The sequence below is a fragment of the Lagopus muta genome, chromosome 2 (genome assembly GCF_023343835.1).
Source record: "Lagopus muta isolate bLagMut1 chromosome 2, bLagMut1 primary, whole genome shotgun sequence".
Taxonomy (NCBI): Eukaryota; Metazoa; Chordata; class Aves; order Galliformes; family Phasianidae; genus Lagopus; species Lagopus muta.
The window spans coordinates 86,639,478-86,666,950 of NC_064434.1; the positions used below are offsets into that span (position 1 = coordinate 86,639,478).

Below are 27,473 nucleotides of genomic sequence, written 5' to 3' on the forward strand. Positions count from 1 at the left end.
AACAAAATTAGTGCAAAAAAATTTGGGCAGATGGCTACTGCAATCATTTCCCATAGATAGGAGCTATGAGAAATCTTGGATCTTACTCAAGAGCTTCTGTAGATCTAAAATCTCCAGTTACGTACACAAAATAAAAAATAACTGTGTTCCTGAATACAGTCTATCTTATAGAGAATATAGGGGAGGAATTTTGAAACTTAGTAGCTCTCCAAAGGCTATTCTTCCTAAAAATAAATTGCACTTGGTTTCAACAGTAAAAAAAGTAAAGGTTTTCTGTTTCTGCAACTTAAAAATGTATTCTAAAGTACTGACAAACTGCTTTAACTGTTTTGCTATTGCTTTTTTGTTTGTTTTTAAATATCTTCCTCCATTGAAGACAAGGCTACATAATGAAGAAGAAAGACAAGGCAAGACAAGAAAATCAAACAAGCCACCAAGAGATAGCTACTGATATCAAGGATACACCCACTCCAGTTTTAACTTTTCAGGAGGCAGCTCAGTCCTAATATCATCATAGTTTTCTACATCAGAAGGAATGAACATTGTGATTGGTCGACCCCGCATGAACATCTTGATATATTCTCCCTCTGTTGAAACAAACAAACAAAATCATATTAATCACAAGGCAAGTTTACACATGAAAGGAGCACAAATGAAAGTAGTAGTAAGCAGAGAGATGCAAAAACGATTCTGATACAACTATTTTTGAGAAGTGAGCTTGGTAAAGGCTTGGAACAACACACACACACAACACAGGCACAGTAAGTGCTAGTTGAATTTACATAACTTTCTGAGTGGACAGCATGTAACATTTTAGACATGCAAATTAAAGAGCTAAGATAAATTTTAAATCTAAATCAAAATGCAAAATTTAATAAATAAATAATCATGGAATCACTGAAGGATATGATCCTTCAGGCTGAAGTAGACCTCAGAAGGTCTTTAAGTCTGTCTTCTGGCTCAAAGCTGGATCTCCCAGAGCAGAGAAGGCACAGCCCTGCTGAGCACCTGGCTGCCTTCTCACACTCCCAGGGCCTTTTCTGCAGTGCTGCTTTTTCAGCCTCTTCATCCCCAGCCTGCATCCCTGATGTAGCTATTCCTTTACATGAGCAGGACTTGGCATTTGTTCTTGCAGTTCCATGAGCTGCTTGCAGGCCCACCACCCCTCCAGACTACCTAGTAGTAAATGAGATTAGATCCTACGAGGGTTTTCCTTCTACTATTAATAAAATAGCAATTTTCTAACTTTAAAAAAAATTTAAAAAATTCCTACAAATAAAACTTCCAAAGACTTATTATGGTCTTTACACTCTACACGTGCAGCAAAAACAGCAGTGTAACAATTAAATCAGGCCTCAAACTCACAAGAATAACTGCCAATACCTCCAACTCCACTGACACAGGAATTGCATTTCAAAATATACTGATTAAGGGGGACTCAAGTATTTCACAACTTTTACATCAATTAAATGCAAATTAAATTAAAAATCACACTTCCTTCGATCGCTTCTTTGGTGATTAGTATCCACTGTTAATGTTAATTTCACAAACCTAAAGTAATATAATACTTTGTTAAGAAGCTTTTTTTTTTTTTTTTTTTTTTTTTTTTTTAAGTAAAATTTGAAAACAATAGCAGAGAGAACTCAAGAGTTCCCCAAGTGTAGATGGCTGATTAAGACTGAAGTAGAATAGCTATGGATTTGTAATATAATCTGAAGAACCCTCCAATCACATTTGATGTGACTAATATCAAGCTATAAAAGTAAAAATCTCGGGACAATTGCTTTTATATTACTTTCAAAAAATAAAGATGAGACAAACTTTCTATAAATGCCCTGGTAATGCTTACCAGTATTTCCTGAATTAAATTGCAAGATTATTATCCAGATTGCATGAATGTGAAATCTGTGTTTTGCACCTAAAACATATCTATATCTAAACGTATCTACAAATCAATTTTATGAGAAACTGAGCTTTATTCCCACTGAATTATATTTTAATAGCTCACTCCAAACTTGGAGATCTATAAAAGCAAGAGAAAGCAGACGCAAAGACTGACAAACAGTTATGAGCCACATCAGAAACATATTCACCAACCTCAAAGCCAGTGTCCTCGTCCTCTCTGAATTTGAATTATCTACACCATTTAGATTACAGAGACATGATCTATCTGATAAGAAACAACTCACTTCTATCTTACAGCCAGAATAAAATGACAGGGAAAAATTTGCTACTATTTTAATCCACTAAGTACGCAAAGCAGTCTTGGACAGAAAAATACACTCCAAGTATTTCTTTCATTCTAACTGAAAACTCTTAACTAGGTCAATGAATCTATGCATCTCAACACTTTCTCTCACATTCAATATTCACTCTGAAGATTTCATAATACTGAAGGCTTAATTTGTCAGAAAGATGTTTTGTTTTTTTCTGCTCTTGGCAGTTGATTGATCAAACAGCAGTTTGATTTCCTGATGTTTTTACAGTTTTAAAAAAGTTTTTTTTTCTTATTTTTCTAAGTCAACTGTCTGAGGAAGCAGATCCCAATGTATCAAATATACTGAGTTCTCAGCATTACAAGATACGATTAATGTGACTCATTTTCTACTTCTAGCGTGCTGAAAACAACCTTTTGAGACCATAAGTGATTTTACTTGAGTCTTGAGTCTCTCTTAATCCTGTTAGTATGTATGCTTGCTCTGCCCTGGAGGCAAGAGATGAGAATTTTCCTGTTATAGTCCAAATATGACTGAAAGCCAGCACACGAGCTGAGAAAATTCTTCCTGCACAAAAACTGCTAATAACGGAGTAGTGTAAAATTAGCATATGCATAAAGGTTTTTCCTTACTTTGGATATTAATACAATGAAAGTAGAGCCATTTAAGTATCAAAGGAATCAATACAAAGAAGATGAAAAACAGTTGTCCCACTTCTTTCCAAGAACAAATACAAATTCTTTGAACAAGACATCTGTGAGTCTGTCCATTGACAACAGGAGAAAAACTGCCTCAGATCAAATATCAAAGAACAAAGGAAATCACTTCCCAGTAGTTAACTAAAAACAATAGTTATTTTGAATGTACACTGCTCAAGTACATTGGTGAGAAAAGCAAAATATCTGTGTTATCACTGGTTTGACACAAATGTTTAGATAATTATTCTAAGTACTCCTCATTTTTCCACCAAAGTATTTTTACAGTATATACTTTGTAAAAAAAGCAGTACTGATCAACACAGAGAATAAGTTATCAATAACTGTCTACCTATTGAAGTCTGGTGCTTGTGCTCTTAAATGGCAACACTGTGTTTTAAGAAAGATCGTTCATTTCACAAGTCAAATCATTAATTTAATGCCAGGCTTGGCACTCCTGGTTCCATACAGTCAGTGCAAAATCATTCCACAAATTCAGCTTTCAATTTCCCATTGCTGCTTAGAACGGCAGAGACAAGCTGCAACAGAGATGCGTATGGATGGAGGTAGCTGCACCTGTTGGACCCTACAGACAAGGAACTTCAAGTGGAATTTAGTCAAGTCTTTGGCCTCTGAAGTCTGGGGAAAAGCCTGTCTGCAGGGCTGTCAGATACAAGCTAGCTCTCTGAACTGCCCTATAAAAGAAAGAACATTTTTGGCTCTTATTAGCTATCTGTGTGTATTCAAGATCATCTTTGAACATACACATTTAATACACTTGTCAGAGAGACACAAAATGGGTATGACTTGATTAAGCCTCTCTCTACAGAAGGGGGGGGGGGGGCATAAGAAAAGCAGGCAGACAAAACCCATTGAAAGGTTTTTGTCCAAAGCTGTAAATTTCCTTTCCTCAGAATAACCTGTGGGGCAGATATAATATTAATGTAAAAATCTTTTGAAATACTAGAGAGGAATGGCAGCATATCAACAAAACCATTCTTCAGAGAAACTAATTGCCTAAGGCCAAATTTTTGTAAATGCAAGTTAAGAAAACCAGGAATTTAACTCTTTCTTATCATACTGGCTCAAGTGCATATTCAAGAGTGCCAGACAATCTGCTTATTTTCTGCTTTCTCAGTTTCCAGTTACAAAGCAGTATGTAACTTTTTTTTTTCCTTCACTTTTTGGAACTAAAGATTCTTTCCTATCTATCTCATAACAGAAATATGGTAAGTGGGTATTAGGAGGAAAGAAAGAAATTTTAAAGAACTTGGAGGCGAAAAAAAAAAAAACCAGAAATCCTTGTCAATTCTGTGTCTAGTAGTATGCAAACAGCAGGTATCAAATAAAAAAATCTCTGCTCCTCATGAAGAGATGTTCAGACTCCAACATCCACTGCACAGAAGCATTTTGAGGGCGAGGGGAGCAGGAGGGGAAACTTCTAAAATCCTCTGCACTCAAAAAATGATTCTCCAGCTTCTGCTGCCCTACCAGTGCTTCCAAATATGGGTCACATCCACCTAAGAGCACAGCTCCAGACCTGCAGTCAGCACACCCAGGTGCTGTGTAACTGAAGAGCTCAAGCTCAGAGCTGCTGCAGAAGGCAGCGTCATGCAGCCGTATTGCTGAGGCTCTGAAGACCAGCTCTTGTCTGGGAACAGCTGGAGCTGCTTTTGTGCGGCTTTGAGCTTCAATCCACAGCCCTTGCCAGACTTGCTTGGCTGTGCAATAATTCACCTCTAGAGCCTCAGCTATGTCTTTGCACAAGTGCCAGGGGACATCGGACCAATACTCCCAGTTTTGTGCGCAGGATCAGCTCAGGCTTATGAACCTCACGTGGGAGCCCTCCAGCTGTGCTGAACCATGCAATCTCCACGCAGAGCTCTGCAGGATCCCCAGAGGTCTCTGGCTGAGTTAATAATTTCCCCAGAGATGCAAAAATACATGATCCAACACACATCCTGCTATTTGACTGTCCTCTTGCATGATAAAATTTCAGTCTGGCTCCACACAGCCATAAAATTTGCCTTTTATGAACACTGGTGTCTATAACTGCCTGACATACTACAGAGGAGAGCTTACCAGAGTTTTGAGGCATTATTTTTTCACCCCCCCTAAGGTTGTGTATGTCTGTTAGAATTACTTCAAACACACAATGGGATTGCATTTATGTTTTCATAATAAGAGGTTCAACCTTTGTGTGATGAAGTAGCATGTTAGAGTCCTTTTACTTACCATCTCATTTTGGCAAACAACCTTACAGGCTTTTATAGCTAAAACATCACTAACAACTCCTGCACATATGATCTTGCACTTTGAATAATTTAATTTTATCTCCTCCTGCTCCAGACTTCAGGAACATCTAGGTCTTCCTGTATTAAATCTCCAGCTTCCACTCTATCGGTTTGGTCACTCAGCTTCACGTCATCAGCGAAATTTCCTGTGCTAAGTTCATTAGTGTAAACACTAAGCCAAATAGGTCCCAGCAGACTGAAAGCAGACATTAGCAAGCAGAGTATCTGCTCTCCTGAGGGTTCTCTGAAAGTTTATGGCCTGCTAAAAAGAGAAGAATAAGTCTGTTGGTGAAACAAGGTGCTGCTATAGAGAGGGACCCAGGAAGCCTGCCTGATCTGCAAGCAAACAAATGCATCTTGCTGACTGCCAAGGAACTACTGGTTCATTCTGCTCCAAGAATCTGGGACGAAACTTAAGCAGAGAACTGTGGACAAACAGAATGCAAGGACCAAGGAAATTCTGCAAAATCTCCTTATATCAAAACAAGATTCCCATTAATACAGACAAACTTTTAATCAGGTCTTGTGGAAAATGAGAACGCTGCACAAAGGAAACAGTAAAATTCCACTTCATACAAAGCTGATTAATTCACTCTTGGAACCGACAGTTTAAAACCCAGGAATTCATGGAAAAAGCTGGAAGGTAACAAGTGAAAAATATTGCAGGTGAAAACACATCAGAAATATATGGCAATACAACCCTCTGAAGGGCTGAAATCAGTGCTTACATGAAACTAGCACAGGAAGCCTCATGCGGTCACACTTAAGCAATTCATTACTTTGTGAATCATATTCTCAGGGGAATACGGATGGTTTCCAGGCAAAAATGAGGAAAACAAGTAGGAACTGAAAACAGCAGAAAAAAAGATCAAAGAAATATTTACAGAGAAGAGAGGTTCGGGAGACATGAAAGCTACTGCTTATATCCTTCTGAAATTTGAAGACAGTGATGTAGCTAAACCAAGATCCTGACTTCCAAAAAAACAAGCCTCCATATGAAATTGTTCAGGAGCACACAGTGGTTTCCTAGAAGCACATGAGAAGACCTAACTGTCTCTTACTGATTTCTACAAGACCAGAGGAAATGTTAAAATGCATTTTGTATCACTATTCATCACACCTTAGGCAGACTCTGGGGAAGCTCCCTAAGTCTGAACTGTAATTAAGTGCTTTTCAGCTAGAAAATGTATGCATAATTGGAAGTCTAACATGCATACACAGTTGATGTTTATTTATATATGTATGTATGTGCATAGAAATAAATAGTGGATAAATAACAATTGTTCATCTAAGTAATTCTTAAGAAACCATTAGCACAATTGGACCTTGGAAACTATTAATGACTATTTGAGGTCTGGGAGAGCAAGGTAGACTGGCACATCAAAATATGTAACTCAAAAACTGCATCTGAGTTCTATTTGCATTTATCATCTTAATCTCATCCTTGGAGCAAATTACTAGCAACCAAAAACCCCATGTGTCTCCAGCTAGCTTGGCCAAGCAGAACTCTCTAATAACATACAATAAACTACCACATCCAGAGTACATTTATTAATCTGTCTTCACGTTCTAGCTGCTTGACCAGTGAAGTTATGCTTTTTAATACTACAAATAGCTTCTTTCCCACAGGCTTTCTGCCTTCAGGCCTGTGTCCAAGAACTCCATAGGACCACTAACCTGAGGGACAAAGGCTTAACAATCCTGTTTCTAATTTAAACCAATGCTAACTGCACAGAGAAAAAATAAAACTGCATTCAGTCAGCATGCCCAGATCACTGCATTTTGTGTTACAGGGGTCCCAAACAAGGTGGCTCATCTGCCTGCTCCATCTCAACCCAAGTATCAGAGGCAGAACCAGAGAAGCAGGCAGGCACTGTCACTGCTAAGTGCTGCTGCAAGGCAAACAGTCTGAAAAAGCAGCTAGAACAAAGACCTGACTGGGTTTAGAATCATTTAATGGTTTTGTCTTGCAATTTCTTAACAGATCTTTGGTTAATAATTTTACATAATGTGATATGAAAATCATATGTGGAAACTCCAGCTATCTAGATAGTAATAAGTTATCATTCACATTGAAGTAATTCAGGTGTAATAGTAACTAGCTTTTTCCTGTAAAAAAAAAATAGACTTGCAAAAAACAATACTGCACACAAGTAACTCAGTAGGACTTAACTCAGTATCTAAAATCTTCCTGCTTAAAGAATTAAGTCCTGACTTCTTCAGACAGAAATCAGTGATAAAACTCACAAATACATCAGAGCAAATTTATTTTTCTGACAGTACTGATGTTTTTTAATAACATGCACTGTGCCCATACAAGGGCCAGAAGCCCAAAGAAATATGAGAGACCAGGTCACTATTTGCCTTCAGATACGTGAACACCTTCAATAAGCGTCTCTCTGTCTGATAACAAAACCGTTCTGAAATAGTTACTGGATTTTGTGCTCTCGGTGGACAGGACACACTGTCAGCAGGGTAAATATTTCCACTGTGAGTTTCATTGCCCTTTTCTGTGAAGCTAGAACTACAGTGCAGTTAAAACTAACAGAAGAAAAAGTACTGGAAACTAATATAGCACAATCTAAAAAGAAACAAACTTAGGAATGCAGTGAATGTTTTTCATTAATTCTTTCACATATGGTTTTTATTGCCATCCAAAAATGTCTAAATGTCTCTTATTACATTATAATAAATGAACAAGGGATTCGTGCACAGAGCTGCTATCACTGAAATTCAAACTCAAGTTTAGAATCTCAGTGAAAAAATTACCTTTTATCTGAAAAAAACCCCACCAACAATACAAACAAACCAAAACCCCCAAATGAACAGGTTCTTTAGCTCTTGCAAATAAAATATGAATTCTTTATGATTAATACTTTAAAAAATATCTCCTGAAGTAAAAATCAAGATAACCGTTATAGGCAATTATAAGCACCTGCTGGTAAAGAATTTAGAAAAAGTTCAGTGTCCTTTTAAGATTGTAGCAAGCATCTGCTTGTTCCATCCATAACTTTATTGGATTTTCAGAGAATTTTAATACTTCTTAGTATTTGACTTTATTGGAAAAAAAAATTGTCCTAGTTTGCAAGGAGAAACAAAGAACCTAACCCCAAAACCTCTCCAGCATACATATGGAAGCGTGTCTAATACTTCCCTCATTGGATTGGCATTACAAAAGCATTCCTGCATTGCATCTGCTTCAGCATATGCCCAGATGCACGGAGCTCAGGACTAACCTTAATGTGCAGCAGGTGCAGCTCAATCCATGTGAGAGAGAGGCACTGAGGGAGCAGTATCAGGTGCTGCAAGAGAAGGTATGACCAACACTGCTCATATGCATGGCCTCAGTGCTATGAGAGGAAATTCAAGAGATTGCCCAGGAGGCAGATACAGGCTGTGGCTGCTGGTAGGAGAGGGGTGCCCAGGTCTTGGGGATGCTCACATGCAGCACCCACCGCGTGCTCTCTGGGGGCTCCGTGCCAAATCAGATAAAGCTAATGCCTTTCATCTACTGAAACTCATCTAAGATTAATTCTCAGGTATTCCTCAAACCTTTCATTTTCACAGAAAATACTTTAACAGAAATCACAATGAACATACACGGATGGTCACAAGACAGGTAATACTGCTGCTAGATAAATAAGATTCCAAGAACTAAGTATGCAAAACCACATTTCTCTACATTTTGTGGCATTCTAATACAGTGACAAATTTCAAAGTATCTTCTTAAATAATTTGAATCAATAAAAGAAAGCAAAACTGATTCCACAAATGGTCACAGCTATGCAGGACGATCATCTTCCATCCCATTACTGCCTGCAATTATCTTCTGCTACAATAATTTGCTATGTTACTGTTTCCAAGTGCATAAAGGCAGAAAAAAGACTTCTTTGTAGATCTGTTTTGAAGCCGGATGGTTTGCACACCACCAGCATCCTACAGCCCCTGCACACTGAAGTTAAGAAGTGTAATCATTAGAGTAGGAGGTGTGTGCTGGGGGTACACAGTGAGGCACATGCAGCCCAGCAAAAGGAGCAGCTCAGGCGAGCTGCAGGAACCTAATTAACAGCACACTACAGACTTGTTTTTAGAGGTAAAAGCTGACAAGCCACAAAAGAGTGTCTGAGCTGCTTGTCTCCTCTTTGGTTTGCAAAACAGGGAGGTCTCACAGAAAAGCAGCAGCTGCAGCTACCCTCCATCCTATCCTGCTCAAGACAAATCTGTCCAGTTGCAAGGATCTGCCTTCTGAAATCACGTTAACCACTGAATGCTGAACGTTCTGACACTTGGTCAGGTCTATAAATATCTAAGGTGTGGGGGTAGAATGGCGAGGCCGGACTCTTTTCAGTGGTGAGTGGAGACAGGACAAGGGGAAATGGCCAGAAACTGGAGCATAGGAAGTTCCGCACAAACATGCGCAAGAACTTCTTTACAGTGAGTGACGGAGCACTGGAACAGGCTGCCCAGGGAGGTGGTGGAGTCTCCTTCTCTGGAGATGTTCAAGACCTGCCTGGATGCCTACCTGTGCTACCTGGTGTAGGGAACCTGCTTTGGCAGGGGGGTTGGGCTCGATGATCTCTGGAGGTCCCTTCCAACCCCTACAATTCTGTGATTCTGTGATTCTGTGATTGGGTCATGATGTCCATTGTTAATTGGATATTAAATAGCAACTATCTTGTAGAGAACTGGTTTAAAGTCACCTGCCCCAAACATGTTGTTGCACTGCAGAGAACTGGCTGAGCACTAGCTGAGCATTTCTAAGCTGATACTGGGAAGAGGTGGGGGGTGAAATCCCTCTGCAACTACCATAGCTTACAAGTGGTTACTTCTGTGATAGTAAACCCAAAACAAAGTCTAACACATAACCCAACACAGGCATGCACAGAAAGCTGATATAAAATACACATACACATAAAATACATTCATTGGTCCATATAAAAAAAAAAGTCTTTGTAGGTAGAACCCTTCTAATTGCAAATTTGTTAGTGTTAAAGGTAGAGTGATGTTTTGACACTATTTTACACTTTAAAAACATGAGTAAATGCATTTTCTGTGATGAGATTTTCCAGCTTCACATGGGGTCACTAATCCACATCATATTTCTCTTTCATTCAGCCAGGCTCAGAGCAAACTAAGGCATGACACGCACAGAAAGGTACCCATTCATCATTCAGTGAAAGTTCACATCATCTGCAGTAACATAATAAATAGCAGAGAAACATCAAGGCCATGTACGTTATAGCCACCAAGATGAGAGAACTGAGAGACAGCCCATCTTTGGCAGGACGTGTAGAATTGTAGATGCATATTTTCAGGAAAGGATTAGTATTCAAGGTATTTTAGCTGTATGCAACTCAGTATTGCAAAGCTGTGTATTTTAGCAGGTATTTTTAGTGTGACTGGTTTTTTATTTTTTATTTTTTTTTTAATTCTTGCAAAGCTAAATTGCAGCTGGTCTGGAGAGTACAGATTAGTTTTCTTTTTATAGTAACCATTGCTACACGTGGTTCTACAGCTGGTGGGTGTTAGGAGCCCTGGCATGAAGCAGCATTCCTGCAGCTTACGCATCCTTTTTTACTCCTATTGTCTTCAAATGATGCTTTTGATATAAATCAATTTAGAATATTTTATATCTGTAATTTCTCTGTAAATTAGAAAAAAAAGTAAAGTTACTGGATTCGAGTTAATTTTCTGCACATTAAAAGAATTTATGCTAGCTTCCAAAAATCCTGACTGCTTTGTTTGAAAGAAAATTCAAAGGAGATTGAAAGTAATCAAACTGTTTATAATGTAGTTTTGCTTGCAGCACACAATTTTGAGACTACGGATTTATTAATTAGCAGCAAAAAAAGCATGAAACAAAACCTCTGTGCATAGATTGATGTTGTGTACAGCATGCACTTAGGTAACATGCTTTAATTTTGAAACTGCATGCTTCAGTACAGTTTGCAGGACATCAAAGCAGAGTAGTTTGGCGACACGAGAAAAGGATTTCTTTTATTGTCACATTCCATCATGATCAGAGGGATGGCTCCTTTTCCTGACTGAGCAAGCCAGCAGCAGCAGGTAGCCACAGAATGCAAGATTGATCGATATAACAGCATACACTTTAGGAGAGACTCATTTCTCATGTTAGGAAACTATATGAGAACCTTCAGGTTCTGTTCTTGTCTCATCAGCATGTGTATGTTTTAATATTGGCAAGACAGAAAGCTGAGAAAACAAATCTTTTAGTTGGCAGTTCTTAATAATCTGATATCTTAGGCAACAATGCAAGACTTGAAGAGCCTTATTTAAACACATTCCTCTCTAAGAAAATTACGCATGTAGTAATTTATTTTAGTCTACTCCAATAATCCACCTTGTATATATTAATATGCATACTGTAATCTATTTAAATAAGAAAGCTGAACTATTTCATTTAGGTGCTCAGAGTTTTTAAGAGATCATGCATTGATGCTCTTTGTTTGTGAAAAGCCAAGTAAAAGATTCACAAGAGAGGTAAATTAGAAAGTGACCAACGGGCATAGCTTAATTCTTACCTTGGCTGTTTTTTTCACGAGTTGACATTTTTGCTGGTTATGGGACAGAAACAAAATATCTTAAAACTATTTCTAAATTCTCACTCTCACCTGCTTGGATGAAGACTGGCACACAGTTTAAAAGCTTAATTTTTTTTTTTGCTTTCTTAACCTCTCTCCATTTGCAAATATACATAGATGGAAAAATAGAGCATAACCCAGAGAAGTGAAATGAATCTTCCCACCACCCACCAAAATTCTCTGTCCTATCTAAAGATCCAGTTTGATGAGGCATTATCCATAATTTCAAAGACCTTTACAGAGGCCTTGAGTAAGGGTTGGCAAGATAAGTCTTTGAAGTAAGCAGTAACTCAATTTTAGCTCTGCATCCCTGTTTCAAAACCACAATTCCTAATGCATTTATTTACAAGAAATACTATTCAGTTAAAAATATTTTTTTTTTCGTATTTATTTAAAAATAAAGTTTTTTATTTACCTTGGCTGATGATGACATCTTTGTGCCTAGGGAAAAATTCAAAGTTATTGTTAGGGCTTCACAAAACTCATATAATCTACTTTTATATTTTATTCCATTTGGTACTATACAAAGACTCTCAGAGTCCGTGTGTAATGTAACTGTACCACAGGATGCTATATAATTAACTTTGGTCAACGTAGTGAGCATTTACACACATTTTTCACTCAGGTCTCTATATTTTTATTTTCAAGTTAAAGCATTTGACAGCATGGCACGGGTTTCTAAGAACTACTTTGACAGCAAGAGGTAAAATGATGTTTAAAATAAATTATCAAGGTTATAATTTTTGTGGACTGAAAATTCCATTTTAAGAGAGCAAATGTGTAACAACAAAATGTTTTAAGCTGCCAAACACCCTCAGGTCTGCATGTGAAGAATTTACCACCTGTCAAAACAAGTTGTCTGCACAGAACAACATGAAATTCTCTAGGAATTAACCCTGTTAGACATGTGGGTTAAATGTAAGCAAGTCACAGTTTCATTTAAAATGGATCCACACAGCACTGCTGGATACACACAAGGTCTTCTCAAGGAATGCAGTTTGGATATCTTTCCTTGCCAGAACCAAGAATGAACTTTCACAAAAATTTCTGTCTTTTTTTTTTTTTTTGGGAGGGGGGGGGGGGGGGGGGGGGGGAAGAAATACTGATTTCTAGCATCAGAGTTCTTCTTGTCAGAATAACACATCTTGATGGGAGAACTTATTGCATTATTAAAAAAAAAATAAAATTCCACCCTTGAATACATTTGAAATTCAGCAGCAAGGTATGAGAGGCAGCCAATGGATAGAGGTCGAGTTTTTGCAACAGTGACTAAGGGTCAAGCATATGCATGAGGAAATGAGGAAAGTCGTCTCTGGCTATTGGTACAGTCACCCTTCACCGTGCTACCAAAAGATAAATTAAAGACGAATTCACAGTTTTGCCTAAAAAACATTGAATGATTGGCTGCTGTGAGAATGCTGTCACTTCTTGTGACATTAGACTGATTTACGGCTCAGCGCTGGCTTAAAGATTGAGCTTACTAAACAAAGTCCATATTCCAGGCTGGCAGCACAAAGCACATGTAAAAAATTTCTGTCCTGAGGCCTACAGTAGGGGCTGAATTCTATTCCCTTGCACAAGACTGGCAATTTTAGGTTGATTAGGTCAACTTCTATAATTGGGAACTTTAAACACAGTCTTTGCACAATACAACTGATTCTACTAGAAATCAAGCATGCAGGACCTAAGAAATGAGCTTTAATGTGTGCTCTTGAATGCAAATACTCTTTTTACTATAAATCTGAAAGTAAGAACAAAAGACTCAATACACTGTAATATCCATTCCTCAATCAGACAATAGTTTACAATCCACACTGTTAGAAGTTTCATTTTTTGCCCAATGCTTTAAGATACGTGAGCTTCAAGCTGTGGACAAATAACTTTTTCTGATGGTAATTAATCCTAATCTTTCGCCAACCACTCTTATCTTAGGCATCTGATTTGCTCTACAGTAGAGACGACAGAAGGGTGGCATTTAATGTCTTCCAGAGAAAAAGCAGGAAAATGAAACAAGGCACTCACTTTGACCTTTCCTGAATCAATACGCAGAAAGGAAATAAAATTAAAATATATTTTTCAATATTAAATAAAGGAAAACCTTAACACTTTTGGAAAGATATTTTATTAGGATAATAGAAATCGGGAAATAAATTTGATTAAGAAGAGGTCATTCCTAAACATTATCTATAAGTACTCTGCTACAACTGAGAAAACAGGGCATTTAAGTTCTGACAGTCAAAAACAGTACTAAAAGGAAACAAAAATACTTGCAAAATATGTAAGCCATAATCTCTCTCACACAGCACTTCACTGAGCCACAGCACTCTTCAGGCTAAACATAAAGCTTTTAGTAAATGTGCCGATACCTATGCCCCACAAATTAATTTATGATGTTTTTGTTCTTTCTGTTCCTAGGGAAGATAGTATGCACTTACACCAATCTTATTAAATATGTGTTTGCAAGCCTCACATGGAAGCTCAGGATACCATCATGGAAATTACTCTGAAAGGCCTGAGGAGTTCTGCCTGTTGTAGCAGGAGTGGTTTTCAGGTAGCCCTGCCTTGGGTCAGATAATGATTATTTGAATGAAGATTAATGAGTAGATGTATGAGATCAGGAAGGTAGATAAGCTGGCAGTACTTCTGGGGCAAGCTCAGAACTCAGAGGGATCTCAGAAAACAGCAGAGGGCTCAACCCAAAAGTCAGCACAACGATTTCAACAAAGTGAGCACAATTCCAAAAGATAAAAATGAAACCAAACATACAAATATGAAGCTGGAAGCCCAAGTGGCAAAGAAGACAAAAAGTGGGTCAAGCAAGGGGGTCAGCAATGCAGAGTTAGAGCAAAACACAAACTCGTGTCTGTGCTAACAGAAGCGGGTAAGTAACTACTCAGTGCTATTCTTTCCTAGTGCCTTCCCTGTCGAGAGACTAACTGAGAAAAATAATACTGAAGAAGAGCACAAGGGGAACGGTGGTTTAGAGTGCATAATCCACACGTAAGGACAGAGGAGACGGGGCTTCCACCATGTGGTTGGAGAACATAGCAGCTAAAAAGCGACAAACCATTGTCACCATTCACTACTGACAAAAAGGTAACTTAAAGGTGCAGTGGTTTATCTTGGATATCCAGAAATGTTTTTGCTGAGTGTGGCATCCCACTACATTCTGGCAGCCTGATGTACAGAGCAAAGCAGGGAAGGCTTCAGCCTGGCCTCAGCACCCAGCAGCCTACCAGCCACTTTGAGCACCGTTAGGCTCGCTCCTCCAGAACTAACCCTTCTTGTTAAGAAGGTGGAGAAGTGGTGTTCTATGCCTTGTAAAGACCTTAATGAAATAAGAAAACACCATTCAATTCTTCAGGCCTTCTTTGATGTCTAGGGACTCTTGGGTTTTTTAGGGCAGTGCAGGAAAGCAAGCACATGCACAGTTGCTGTGTCAAAGTTGGCTGCCATGCACAAAGTATTAAGAAAAGCTGTAAAGCAGGCCTAGAAAAACACTGCAACACTTTACTGTTTAAATAGAACTCTCTGAAGGACAGAAGTAACAGAAAATAAACCCTGGCATACTAAAGGTCAAACTGAAAAGAAAATCTCTGCCTATTATCTAGAAACAGTATGCAGAAATTTGTTAACCAGTGACCTACCTGAAATCATATATGTTTATTTTTGTAACTACAATCTATTTTAGAAACACACACGTCAAATCCAGTGAATTAACAGCAAGGAAATATAATGGCATTTTCAAATAATTATTAATCATTAAAATGACTGGTTAGAAACTTCACTACAGTAGTATTAAGCTATAAATCATAACTCATAGCACATAATTCTGCTAATCCAAACAGACTATTAAAATATATTTACACTCACTCCACGCTTTCACATTTTATAATTATTTTCAGATTCCACTGATATCTGGAGTGTCACATTTCCAAATTGTGCAAGTAATTATTTGCAGTGAAAACAAAAGTGCAATTTTTTTTTTTTTTTGCATATATTTCAGTTCACTAAATTATGCAATTTCTTAATATTTTGATTTTTAAGTTCACTCACTTTTATGCACCAACTATACGTACTTGTCTGCATTCTTTGCCACTTTCGATATTAGTTTAGATGTTGATGCTACTCTCAGTAGCTTGTTACGACTGTCATCTGAGCTCTCCCAAGCACTGTGAGGTTTTTCAGCAATCAACGATCTCTTTATGCTAGAAGAAAAAAATATATATATTAGAGAATGACAAGAAGATAAGAGTAACTGGAATGGGTTTGCAACCGACAGATCAAGCAGCAGTAGACAAAAGCAGAGCTAGATCTTCCTTCAAGCTGAAGCATGAAACAGGAAAAAAAGATTAGTCAAAAAGTTCTAACTGGATGAACAAAAACAACTGAGCAAGACAGATGCCAAATGTTTTATCCATTCTTTTGCATTTTCACACACTCTTACATAAAGACTTGAACAAAAAAGATCTCTATACTTCATTACTACTTTGCTAACAAATTAGAAAAAAAAGGGGAAAAAGCAGCTACAACATATTAGCCTTAAGGAATAAATTTTTAAAAAATCACTCAGAAAAGTTGATTTTTTATTGACTGATACACTATTCGTCAGATTTAAACCAACAATCCATGGAGGAAAAACTCAGCCAGACTATGATTGAATAAGATTGCTTTGGAGGTAGCCCATTTTAAACAACATTAATAGCTTCAATCATTTTGAAAAATGTCTGCAAACTTCTTACACGAAGGCAAGCTAGGGTTAGCTCAGTGTTATAGACAAATCTCTGAATTCTGATGTACTTTTTCAGCAATCTTATTGTAGCCAATTTACAATAATAGTAAGCTGAAAAGTTTTGCAGTCATTAGTTCGTTTCATACACAAATCAGGGAAAATATGTTCAAAAGTGATATAGGCCATATTACTCTCATCTAACTGTCTTTGCATCTGTTCAGCTAGCAGTGTTACATGCCATCCCATCAGAAATGCTTTTTGCAGGCGTAAGTTCTGAACTGTAGCCTCAGAACTGGCAAGCTCACCTTCACAGCACCTCAGGAGGCTAGAAAAGGTCCTGAGACAAATGCGTTAACCAAATCATGTTACACCACAATGAGACCACAAAAGGCGTTTATTTTTTTCCCCACATTGCAGAAGATTAGTATGCAAGACTTCAGGCAAACACCTTTACAGTGAGATACCAAGGCAAAAGGACAACAGGCTGCAAGTTCAGCTTCAGATAACGTAGAGTTTGTACGAGACATGAAGACAGCCTTTATGCAGTGTTATGACATGCATCAGTCAAGTGGAAATTCAAATATTTATTAGAATTCAAGCAATGCAAGACAACAATCTTGTGAACTACAGTAAATTTCAGAGAAATAAATTTAAAGGTTTGCCTCCCAAACAAAAAACTTAAGAGAAAAAGATGTCATAGTTTCCAAAACAATAATGAACCAAAAAAAAAGAAAAAAAAATGCAAAAAAGGGAAAAAAAAAACCCGAAAGCTCAACACAGTAAGTGATGTGAATAGTCTTTAAATTCAGAATTAAAACCAAATCATAAAATTCACTTCCTTAACTTTCCAGTCCATTAATTTTTTATTTTCTATTTTTTGTTCCTCCAAAAAGAGGAACAGAGGCAAACCTAGAACTCCTACCTTCAGTCAAGTCAAGCAGTTCTGTGATTTGGGTGTCAAAATGCAACTTCACTCGAGTAAAGAATCAGAATAAAAGTGAATTCTCCTGCAAACTAGCAGGAATTAAAAGAGATAAAAGGCAAAAATCAAAATAAAGAAAAAAATCTGAACTGCGGTTTTTCTGAATAGAAAAACGTCCAGAAAAATAGAATTGCAATAACACTAGCCTTTCAGAAATGTAACAGCAAGTAGTAAATGTCTATGCATGAAATGCACTCAATTCAACTATTTAGACAAAACCTATAATGTGTTTGTAGAGAAAGATCAAGTCAAAATAATTGTTATGTACTTAAAGATAATGAATGATTAGAGGTAAATTTACTATATTAGAATTTCAATCACTGAGCAAAAATATTTTGCAATCTAAAATTTGCTCAAAATTTTTCAAGAGATTTGCTCTATTGCAATGTATATTGAATGCATATTCTTTCACAAAAAAAAATACTAAACATTAACTTGATCAGGAAATTGGAGCTATTTCACATGACTTGTTGTCAGATATGAACTCAGTGTCATTACAATCATTTTCTAGCTCTGTACTGTGAAAACCTTTTAGTTGGAGCAGAACTCTTGCTTTCTGGAGTTTGCCTGTGTGTTTGGAGAGTCTGTGAGGGCGGCTGGGGAGAAGGTGATGCTTGAGTTTGTGGACTTTGATCATTAGAATGAGATTCCTCTTTTTTTTCTTTCTGTCCAGGAGGTTTTTCCTTCTTTTTTTCTGTACCGCTGTAAAATAAAGTATAACACAGGGGAGGAAAAAAAAAAAAAAAAAAAAAAAAAAAAAAAAGAAAGAAAGAAAGAAAGAAGAGAACAAGCAAATAAATTAAAAAGGTGGGAGAAAATGCCCTCTATGAAAAGATGGGCAAAGCATGTCACAGCATTATGTATCTATCATCACTTAAAGAAACTTCTGATTATCTACTCACACTGTTCAGGAGAGAATTTTGCTAAAACAAGATTTATTTACAAGGTCCAAAAATAAAAATGGTGACAGAATTATGGATGGTTATTTACTTATACTGGATAGTTATACTAAATTTACTCTGATTTAAATTGAAATACAACTTTGATTTGAGCATGCTTGGGTGCTGCTACAGCACTTGAAGCTGACAGAAGTGAATGCAGCAGAAGGAAATCATCCCTCAAAACACATCACTGTTTTGAACTGCAGCTGGATAACGTCAGGCTATCTTGCCACGTCTTCAGTTAATATAGAAGAACCAAGAATTTGTCTTTATTTTCACATTGCTGTATTCATCAGGCTAACATTTGAAACAGCTTTAAGTATAAGTCATTAGCAACCTTAAATTCATTAACGATCTAACTAAAGGTCACTTGCATAGAACAGCACAATTTGCAGTGTATGGAATGACATAACGAGTAACAGGACTTGAAAGAGAAGAGCATTCCACAGTATATGGCATATTTTTTATATGATAAAAGAACCGCTTCCAAAATAAATGCATCAGCCGAACAAAGCAGCAGCTTTTATCCCCCTAAAATGGGGATAAAAGGATTTTTCTCTTACATTCAAAGTGAAACAGAAATTGCACCCTTCTGAAGAACAGTATTTAGATTTCTCTTTCTTCACATCACTTCTCCCCTCAACTCTCGTGTAATCTTCACTGTTTTTCCATTTACTATTTTCCCACAAAACACTATCCGTGAAAAGGAGTTAAGTAAATACTCAAATTAATAAAAATGGAGTCCTGTTTTTGAGACGAGATTCATAGGATCCTCTTGGCTCAAATTGTTATTTCAAAGTGTATCATCTATCACTGAAACAAAACCTTCAAAACATTTCATTTTAATATTTCTACACACTCTGATGAAGCACTGAAGATTTTATAAAATACCAGAAAATAACATAATCCTCCTAAAATTTCTAAGGCTCGATTGGAATTTCTACACTAAACCATATCAACTAGTTAAACACATCAATATAATACCTCTAAGTTACATTTTCTTTTCAGTAAGAAGAAAACAAAACAGAATGGACATCAAGAAAAATTTCTTTACCTTGAAGGTGATCAAACACTGAAATAGGCTTCCTAGAGAGGTGGTTTATGCCCCATGCCTGTCAGTGTTCAAGAGGCATTTGGAAAACACCATCAGGGTCAACATTTCGTTAAACCTGACATGGTCAGTTGGACTTGATGATCATTGAAAGTCCTTTCCCACTCTGTTTTTTTACTCTACAATGATGTGGCAGCAATCCTAAAATTCATCTCTTCATTCTTCCAGCATGCTTGTACAATTACCATTTGCTGACAGCAGTGCATTACCTAACTTTTCAGTCTCATTTTCTGTGTTCTTATCTGAACTCATTCAGCTCATCTGATCCACCTCCTAGAAGCCATAGGTTCAGTATAGGAATATTTTAATTTATTCACTGAACTTCTCAGCTGTAGACTGTCCACTTCCCACCTTTGACATGACTTTCACTACTTAGCTTCTCTGTTAATCTCTGAGAGTCACTCAACCACTGCTAGCAGTTGCAGCACAAGGTATACTTGGTGTTCCAATACAATGTTTTTTTATCTGGCACCAGGCTGCAAGTAAACTTTTCTTTTTTTCTTTTATTTTTTTTGGGGGGGGATGGGATGGGATGGCTATTTTAATTTGAAAGTTAAAATATTTTCACTGTAAAACATATTCACTGCGAGTGCTGAATGTATTTACTCACTCCTGCTAAAAGCTTAATTGAATTATGGCTGCTATTGTAGAGTGGCTCTCCCACTAATATCTCTGGAACGCCTAGCACCTCTTGTGCAACAACTGAAACCAAATCAAAGAGAGTACCTTTTTTTCTTGTGGGTTTCTAAAGATTAGTTCTTCTGGGAAGCAGTCACTTAATGCATCCAAAAATTTTTTTCCAAATCCCAACTTGATGAAGCATTTCTTCAGTCCACATTCAAGTATTTAAGATCTATCACTACCTGTGCTAATTTTCCAGATTCTCCATTTTCACTTAACCCAATGTTTCATCCCTTGGATCACAACACTCTGGCAGCTGCAGTGGAGGGTGGAAGTCTGAAATTACACAGCTCCTTACCAGAAGCTGTTTTTAGAAAAAATGTTTAGTCTTAAGGAAAATGATCACAGGTCTTTGTGAGCACAGCACAAAGTACAAATGTGTTTCTCTGGTGATATAGAAAGCATGCAGCATGTTCTCTGTTGAAAAGCATTTCGGCATCTCTGTCACACATCAGCTCCAGACAGCTAGGATGAATTTTTCCTCATACATATTACTTCACTTCTCAGAATCAGACATCATCTATCTATTTTTTCACAATGTTTCTGAGCTCTGTTTTTAGTGCTTCTGAAGCAACAGCTGAAATTGCAGCACGCTTGTTGAAATGAGACACAGTGCTGTTGTACAGATCATTCCCATGATCTCACGATGTTCAAGGTTGGTAGAGTGAGGATTAAGGAGTCCAGGTATGAAACTGTTTATCTGTAGAAGTGCTCGAAGATGCCAGCTCTACAGAGGCCAAAGGCCAATAAACATGCAATATTAAGACTGCACAGCACACAGAAACTAAACTTCCAGTGGATGATTAGATGCGTGGCTACAAATATTCAGAACATGAAAAGCTAAGACAGACTTTGGAGCTGTTTGGTAACTACATAAACTTCCATCAGAAGAGGGGTGACCAGCAGGGATAGGGAGGTGATTGTCCCCCTCTGCTCTTGCAAGGCCCCATCTGGAGTACTGTGTCCAGGTCTGGAGCCCCCAGTACAAGAAAGACAGGGAGCTGTTGTAGAGGATCCAGAGGAGAGCCACAAAGATGATCAGGGGGCTGGAGCATCTCCCCTATGAAGACAGGCTGAGGGAGTTGGGCTTGTTTAGCCTGGAGAAAAGAAGGCTGCAGGGTGACCTCATTGCAGCCTTTCAGTACCTAAAGAGAGCCTACAAACAGGAGGGGAATCAACTCTTTGGAAGTGTTGATAACTGCAGGACAAGGGGAAATGGTTTTCAGCTGAAGGAGGAGAGATTTAGGTTGGAGATCGGGGGAAGTTCTTTACATAGCGAGTGGTGAGGTGCTGGAACAGGCTGCTCAGAGAGGTTGTGGATGCCCTGTCCCTGTTCAAGGCCAGACTGGTTGGGGCCCTGGGCAGCCTGATCTAGTATTGAACGTGGAGGTTGGTGGCCCTGCATGTGGCAGGGAGGTTGGAGATTCATGATCCTTGAGGTCCCTTCCAACGCTAGCCATTCTGCGATTCTGTGATAAACAGATAACCATTTCCACATACTGCAACAGTTGAATCTCTAGCCTGAAAAGAAAGCCTGGAAAAGTAAAAGTGAAGTGTTCTACAATCTGCTGATACTATCCTTTAGCCTGCCTCCTACTCATCATAAAGAAAAAAGGTGTCTATTTCCAACATGATTATCCTAACTTTGCTAAGAAGATGGGACTATTGAAATTCACTTACGATTCCCAGCACGAACACTGTACAGAACAGTTTTGCTATTGTTACAAAAAAGAAAAAAATTTACCAGACTTCACATCCACAAAGAGAGAATTGACGTTTGCTTTCATCTTTCTTAAAACAGTACTGTTACAAAAGGACAAACCTGTTTTCTTCCAAATACCAAACAAATCTTATGGGAGACTGTGGAAAGGCATTAGAACTGCTGAGAAGATAACTGAAAATTGGAGGTCTTAAAACATTCCTGAAACAGGCCTCCCCACCTGCATACTTGGTTTCAGAGCCTGGGCAAAGCTACCCTCCACACATTAGGGTTTTCCTCTTGTGACCCATCCAGGAATCATTTTAAAGATGTTAACTCAGATGAAAGGGATGCCACTCACACCACTCTGCTCCTCTTCTGTAGTCAAGTGCACAGCAGCCAATTAATCAGGAAGGCAAATGCAAACTGAGTACTGCTGGAAACGGACTGGCTCTCATCAACATTCTAAGAGCCACATGGGTAAGATTAATGGAAAAGTGCTTACTAACAAATACTTTCCTTCAGCAGTGTCTTTTGTCCCAGTGCCTGTTGTGCTAGCAGATAGAGACATACCATGATCAGTTTCTAATTTATTGCTGAAAAAATAAACAAGACATGCAATGCTCTTTGAGGGAGAAGAGTGAAGTCCAGGGTATTACCCTCCCATTCCACATTCCAAATGGCACTAAAGGTTTTTTCTAATTTGTTCTTATACAGTTTATATTTGCATTCAGCATTTTTATTCCCTGAAATATATCATTTTCCTGTCTTCTTGTATAGCACAGTATTTACATCCATAGCAGAAGATGAAACAGCTACTGGAGTTACCAGAGAGCTCTGCAGAGGCCAAGAAGTTGTTCACATAATTTACCACAGTTATACATTAAGAGTATTCTCTGTCCTGTGGCTATATCAGGCAGCTTGCTCTTCCTAATGAACCATTGTAAAGTATTGATTAAATAAGCCAAGCAATCATTATTTAAACATCCCACAGAAGAAAGTAATTATAGAAACACTTTGCTTATTGTATTCAGCAGGAATCATTACACTAGAAGGAAAAAAAAAGCCATTGCTTTGTGTACAGCTCATTTAAATTTCAAATACTTAAGCTTAAAGCGCTATTTTTACATATTTGAGAACTGATACATACTTTGCAAAGATGAAGACATTTTGATTTAAGATTTCACGTACAAAAAAAAAAGTAAACTTCTGTCTTAAAATTCACTATTGTTTCATCACTACTTTACTATTGCCTGCTATTTACACTCAAGACAATTAACTCAGTTTCATCTTTAGTCTCCTTGGGGGGGCGGAAAGAAAAAGATCTGGATGAATACCAGAAGGAAAGTTTTCCATTCATACTGAAGTATATTTGCCCCTTCTGTCTCTTGCTGAGAATGCATTTTGACCAATATACACTATAGAGATACTCTCTATTTACGAATTCTTTTTAGAACCTTGCTGTAAGCTGGCGAACAACACGGCACGTTTCCAAAGCTTATTTTTGCGTTATTACACATCGCATTCCCATTTCACTTTATAAAATGTGATCTCAATTTTAGTAACCAGTTGGTACCTTTTTGCAGCAGATGAAAAAGTTTCTTTTCTGGCAACAGATACAGAGGAACTGTGGCTTGTTTTCCTGCTTCCTGTACTCCCATTGGTTATACAGGACATCGAGATAGCTTCTCGGAGGCTTGGCTGACCTAGAAAATGAAAATGAAGAGCAGAAGGTTTTAGGTTTTACATCCCTGTCTCAAAGATCTATCAGAGAAACCATAAATTTTCAGAGGGGGACCTGGTAATTCCACAGTAGCAGTCCCAGCACCAACCAACCAGCTGGTATCCACTGGCATACATTCATGACAGCCTTAATCTAGATAGCTGGAGAAGGGAGACACGAGACACATAGAGAAAGGCAAGGATTCACTATGACAGGAGACACCCTCTACTGCCACAATGACAGCATATAGCTTCATTCAGTGACGTGTCACATCTCTTTCTAGTTGTGATCCACAGAAAGAATTATAGATAGATTATGGCTAGCCTTGGTAAATTGTACAGCTGCAGTAGAGCAGATCAGATAACTCCAACTTTTTTTCAAAACCATCATAGTTCACAGACAATACCACATGAGGTCTGTTGCTTTCAACCTGTTGGTTTTTCTATTTTTTGTTTTGTTTTGTTTCCCCCCTTAAGCCCAAAGAAGTTGCAGACAGAAGCCCTTTCTATACTACATGATTCAAGTTATCCCTTAAATGATATCCCTTAAAGTAACCCCTCAGGGTTGTAATAGTAAGGATTCAAATATTAAAGTTTTCTGTTCATTTTCAGCTGCCCATTTTCATCTTAAAAAGGTCTACCTTTTAGCATATGTGTTATTAAATTTTTTTAATAAGTTATTAAATTTCTGATATGGTTTACTCCATTGAATATCTGCCCCACCCAGTGAGCACTCTGCAAAGCATACTGCAGATTCTCTGTTGATTGAATCAAGGTGTATGTGAGGAAGGCTGTCCATCAGATGCCCACTTCTCTCAATGAGAAGTTTGAAAATATGCAGTGAATGTGGGAGGAGACTACAAAAAAGAGGGGAGGGAGCTCTTCTATCTAAAGGGGTGAATGCTAGCTGACAATCAGCACCTTGACCTGCCTCTGCCACAGCCAGGGAAATACATGGCATTTTACTGAAACCTAACATTTCACCATCTCCCACTAATCCTTCTTTTTTGGGTTCTTATTTTCAACATCATGGTCAGAAAAGAGTTTTGTGCTCCTTTCCCTGTAGTTCCAAATTTGTGCTTTTCCCTTCTGGAGCATCCCATGCACAGGAGGAAAAAAAGAAAAACAAAAGAAAAAGCACCCAATAATTAGTAGCCATTTCTGTCCACATCTCTGTGCCACATCCCCACTGCATAAACAGCAAATTGTAACTGATCCTCATGGGGTCATGATGTGCAGTCACTCAGGCTTCAGCAGCAAGCACAAAGGACACGACTGACAGGAAAATCATACATCTGTGTTCATGGCAGGCTTGGAATAGTGCAAAATAAATAAGGCATGAAGCCACATGTCAAAGCAGTCAGGAAGAATCAACAGCTCTGTACATGGAAGGCAAACTCACGTGGACATATCATTAAAACAATACCAGCTTTGGTCAATTTATCTAACTGTGGTTCTGTCAAGTAGGTTCAGGGACAAACTAACGCTTAAACAAGTGCGTTACATATGAGGGAGATGTGCCAAGGGAATATTAGGTTTCAGAACTACTTGACTGGAAGCAGAAATGGGCAGACATGAGCTGACTGCATCCTGATTCAATTGCACCAAGCAACACAAAAGGGACACCATCTAAAATTCACATTGCAAGAGACCAACAGAGCACACAGAATATCCCAGAAACAAGATTGAAGGAAACCTGAAGAAAGTAACGATACTTAAGTGCAGAAACACTGCAGAGATCACTACTATTCTTAAATTCTTCACAAATCAGCTCTACTTAGTTTCTTCCAACTCTGCACTTCTTAGAGACCATTTTATTGGACATATTTGCAATCTAGATTTCAAAGGTTAATAAACCATACAAAACCAACAAAACTCAACAGATTTTTGCTCCCTTCTTAAGCTTGAATTGCAAGAACAAGAGCATACAAGCTGAAAAGGCACTTTTAGCATTAGAAACCTATAAATTAGATTCTTTTATTTTCGCTGACAAAGTAAATCATCTTCTTTGTGGAGATGCATAATATCAGGGCCTATGATTCACTTGTGAACTGCACATGACCTTAACATCTCTGTCTCCTCATCATAATAGATCAGTGCCTCCCCAAACAGCACTAGTGCAGCCTTCCAGAAATGGAAATCTGGAGGCATAATAGTGTCAATTCTCAATTCTGCCAGCAAAGCATTCACTGAAAAGCATAAAGAATAGCAGTCCTTCAAGCAAGGTACAGAATCTCACCATTCATTTCTTTAAAACATTTTAATTCAGACCAAAACAACAAAAATCTTGGGAATTGCAGTGGTCAAATTTGATTTTTTTATTTTATTTTTTTTTTTTTTAATGTGTCAAAATAAATCAGGCTCTCTTTTACAATCAAAAATAAAACTTTGTTCAGTGGCAGTTTGATGCCATACAACAAAATGTAAAAATCTGCACACAAACACAGAAAACACAAACACCCTCAAATACTAACACATTTAAGAAATAAGCCCCTCCCAAACTCTACAAAATACATTATAATTCTGCTAAGTATTCTAAAAATTACCATCAGAAAACTTGTTTGTAAAGGGAAAAAAATCAAGTATGTATCTAATTGTATGTTAACAAAAAACATTTTGATTTTCAATTGTTACAACAAAAGAAGACCAGTTTAAGCCCTGTACAAGTCCCAGGCAGCAGAGCATTAAATTCTGGCTCTCCATCGTGACAGATAACACAGACTCTTCTCAGCCAGAGTGAGAGCCCAAGCTGGCCCAAGGCAGTCAACTTCATGACTTTTAATCAGAGGACCTCTGTAGTTAGATGGTTTCAAAAATTAGTCATGTCACAATCTTCCTCTTCACTGTATTTTACTACAGGTAAAGTTGCTTCAGAGACCTATGTAATAACAAAGAAACTCAGGAAAATACAATTTCCATATCAATGGACTGATATGGACAACTGAGTCGTCCCAGCATTCGGATTGCATATCTCCCCAGTATCGCGTTGGATGTCTCCTTCTAGAATAAACAGTCTGAAAATTTTCAGAACAGTACTCCACTTTATCTGCAGCTTTGGAACAAAAGCCAGACATAAACTGAATGTACAATGAAATCCAGTGCAGGGTGACCAGGATTAAAGCCAAATTGTCAGAGATCAAAGTGGTAAAAATATATTTTATGGATAGTAGGTTCATCTCAGTTCTGATAGTTTTCATTAACTAATATCTGTTGAGTTCAAAGAAGTATTTCATTAACATCTGTCAAGTATACATGTGTGAGAAAGAAAGATAAGTAGGATCAGGAAAAAACACAGGACACAACAAACTGATAGTATATTTCCACTCCTTTATCAGCCTTGATTAGCTAACTGTGGGAAAACCGAGGCATAGCCGTAAGAGACAGCGATAAGTTTTGAAAACACACATCTCATGATAACACAATAGCTTTTCTTTCCAACATACTAAAGCTGAAGCTAGTAATTCATTTCTCTTCTCCAAACTGGTTATAGTTTATTATCACCTTCTCTTACATTATCCATACTAATTAGTTGAGTATCCTCATCTGATCCTGGCAGGTAAAATGTCTTCCAAAGAAAAGCCAAAACCTTCTTTCTCTTCTTAGGATAATTTCATTTAAAAATTAATTTAGAAATGAATTTTTAAATGAATTTACATTCATTTAGAAATGAATGTAGCCCTGTTAAAGTACCTTCTCTGTACACGTCATCCAAGAGGATTTAAAAAAAAAAACAAACCCTCAAACAAATTATTTCTAAGAAAAACAAACCAAAAAAGATTTGCTTATATCATTTTTAAG

The 27,473-nt window shown here is 37.7% G+C and overlaps 1 protein-coding gene across 7 annotated transcripts in view; it reads right to left on the reverse strand.

Annotated features, from left to right (window-relative positions):
• The window catches only part of EML4 (EMAP like 4), a 156,147-nt gene that overhangs the window by 38,158 nt on the left and 90,516 nt on the right, over positions 1-27,473 (reverse strand). For 4 of the 7 annotated variants that reach the window (XM_048934797.1, XM_048934798.1, XM_048934799.1 and 1 more), the window contains exons 3-8: positions 23,530-23,659; positions 18,050-18,223; positions 15,887-16,015; positions 12,223-12,248; positions 11,748-11,780; positions 464-587 (exon numbers count right to left, since the gene is read on the reverse strand). In XM_048934797.1, the coding sequence (XP_048790754.1) occupies positions 464-587; positions 11,748-11,780; positions 12,223-12,248; positions 15,887-16,015; positions 18,050-18,223; positions 23,530-23,659 (616 nt within the window). The remainder of the gene's footprint in view (positions 1-463; positions 588-11,747; positions 11,781-12,222; positions 12,249-15,886; positions 16,016-18,049; positions 18,224-23,529; positions 23,660-27,473) is intronic. The other 3 variants (XM_048934800.1, XM_048934796.1, XM_048934801.1) reach the window with 3 other exon arrangements.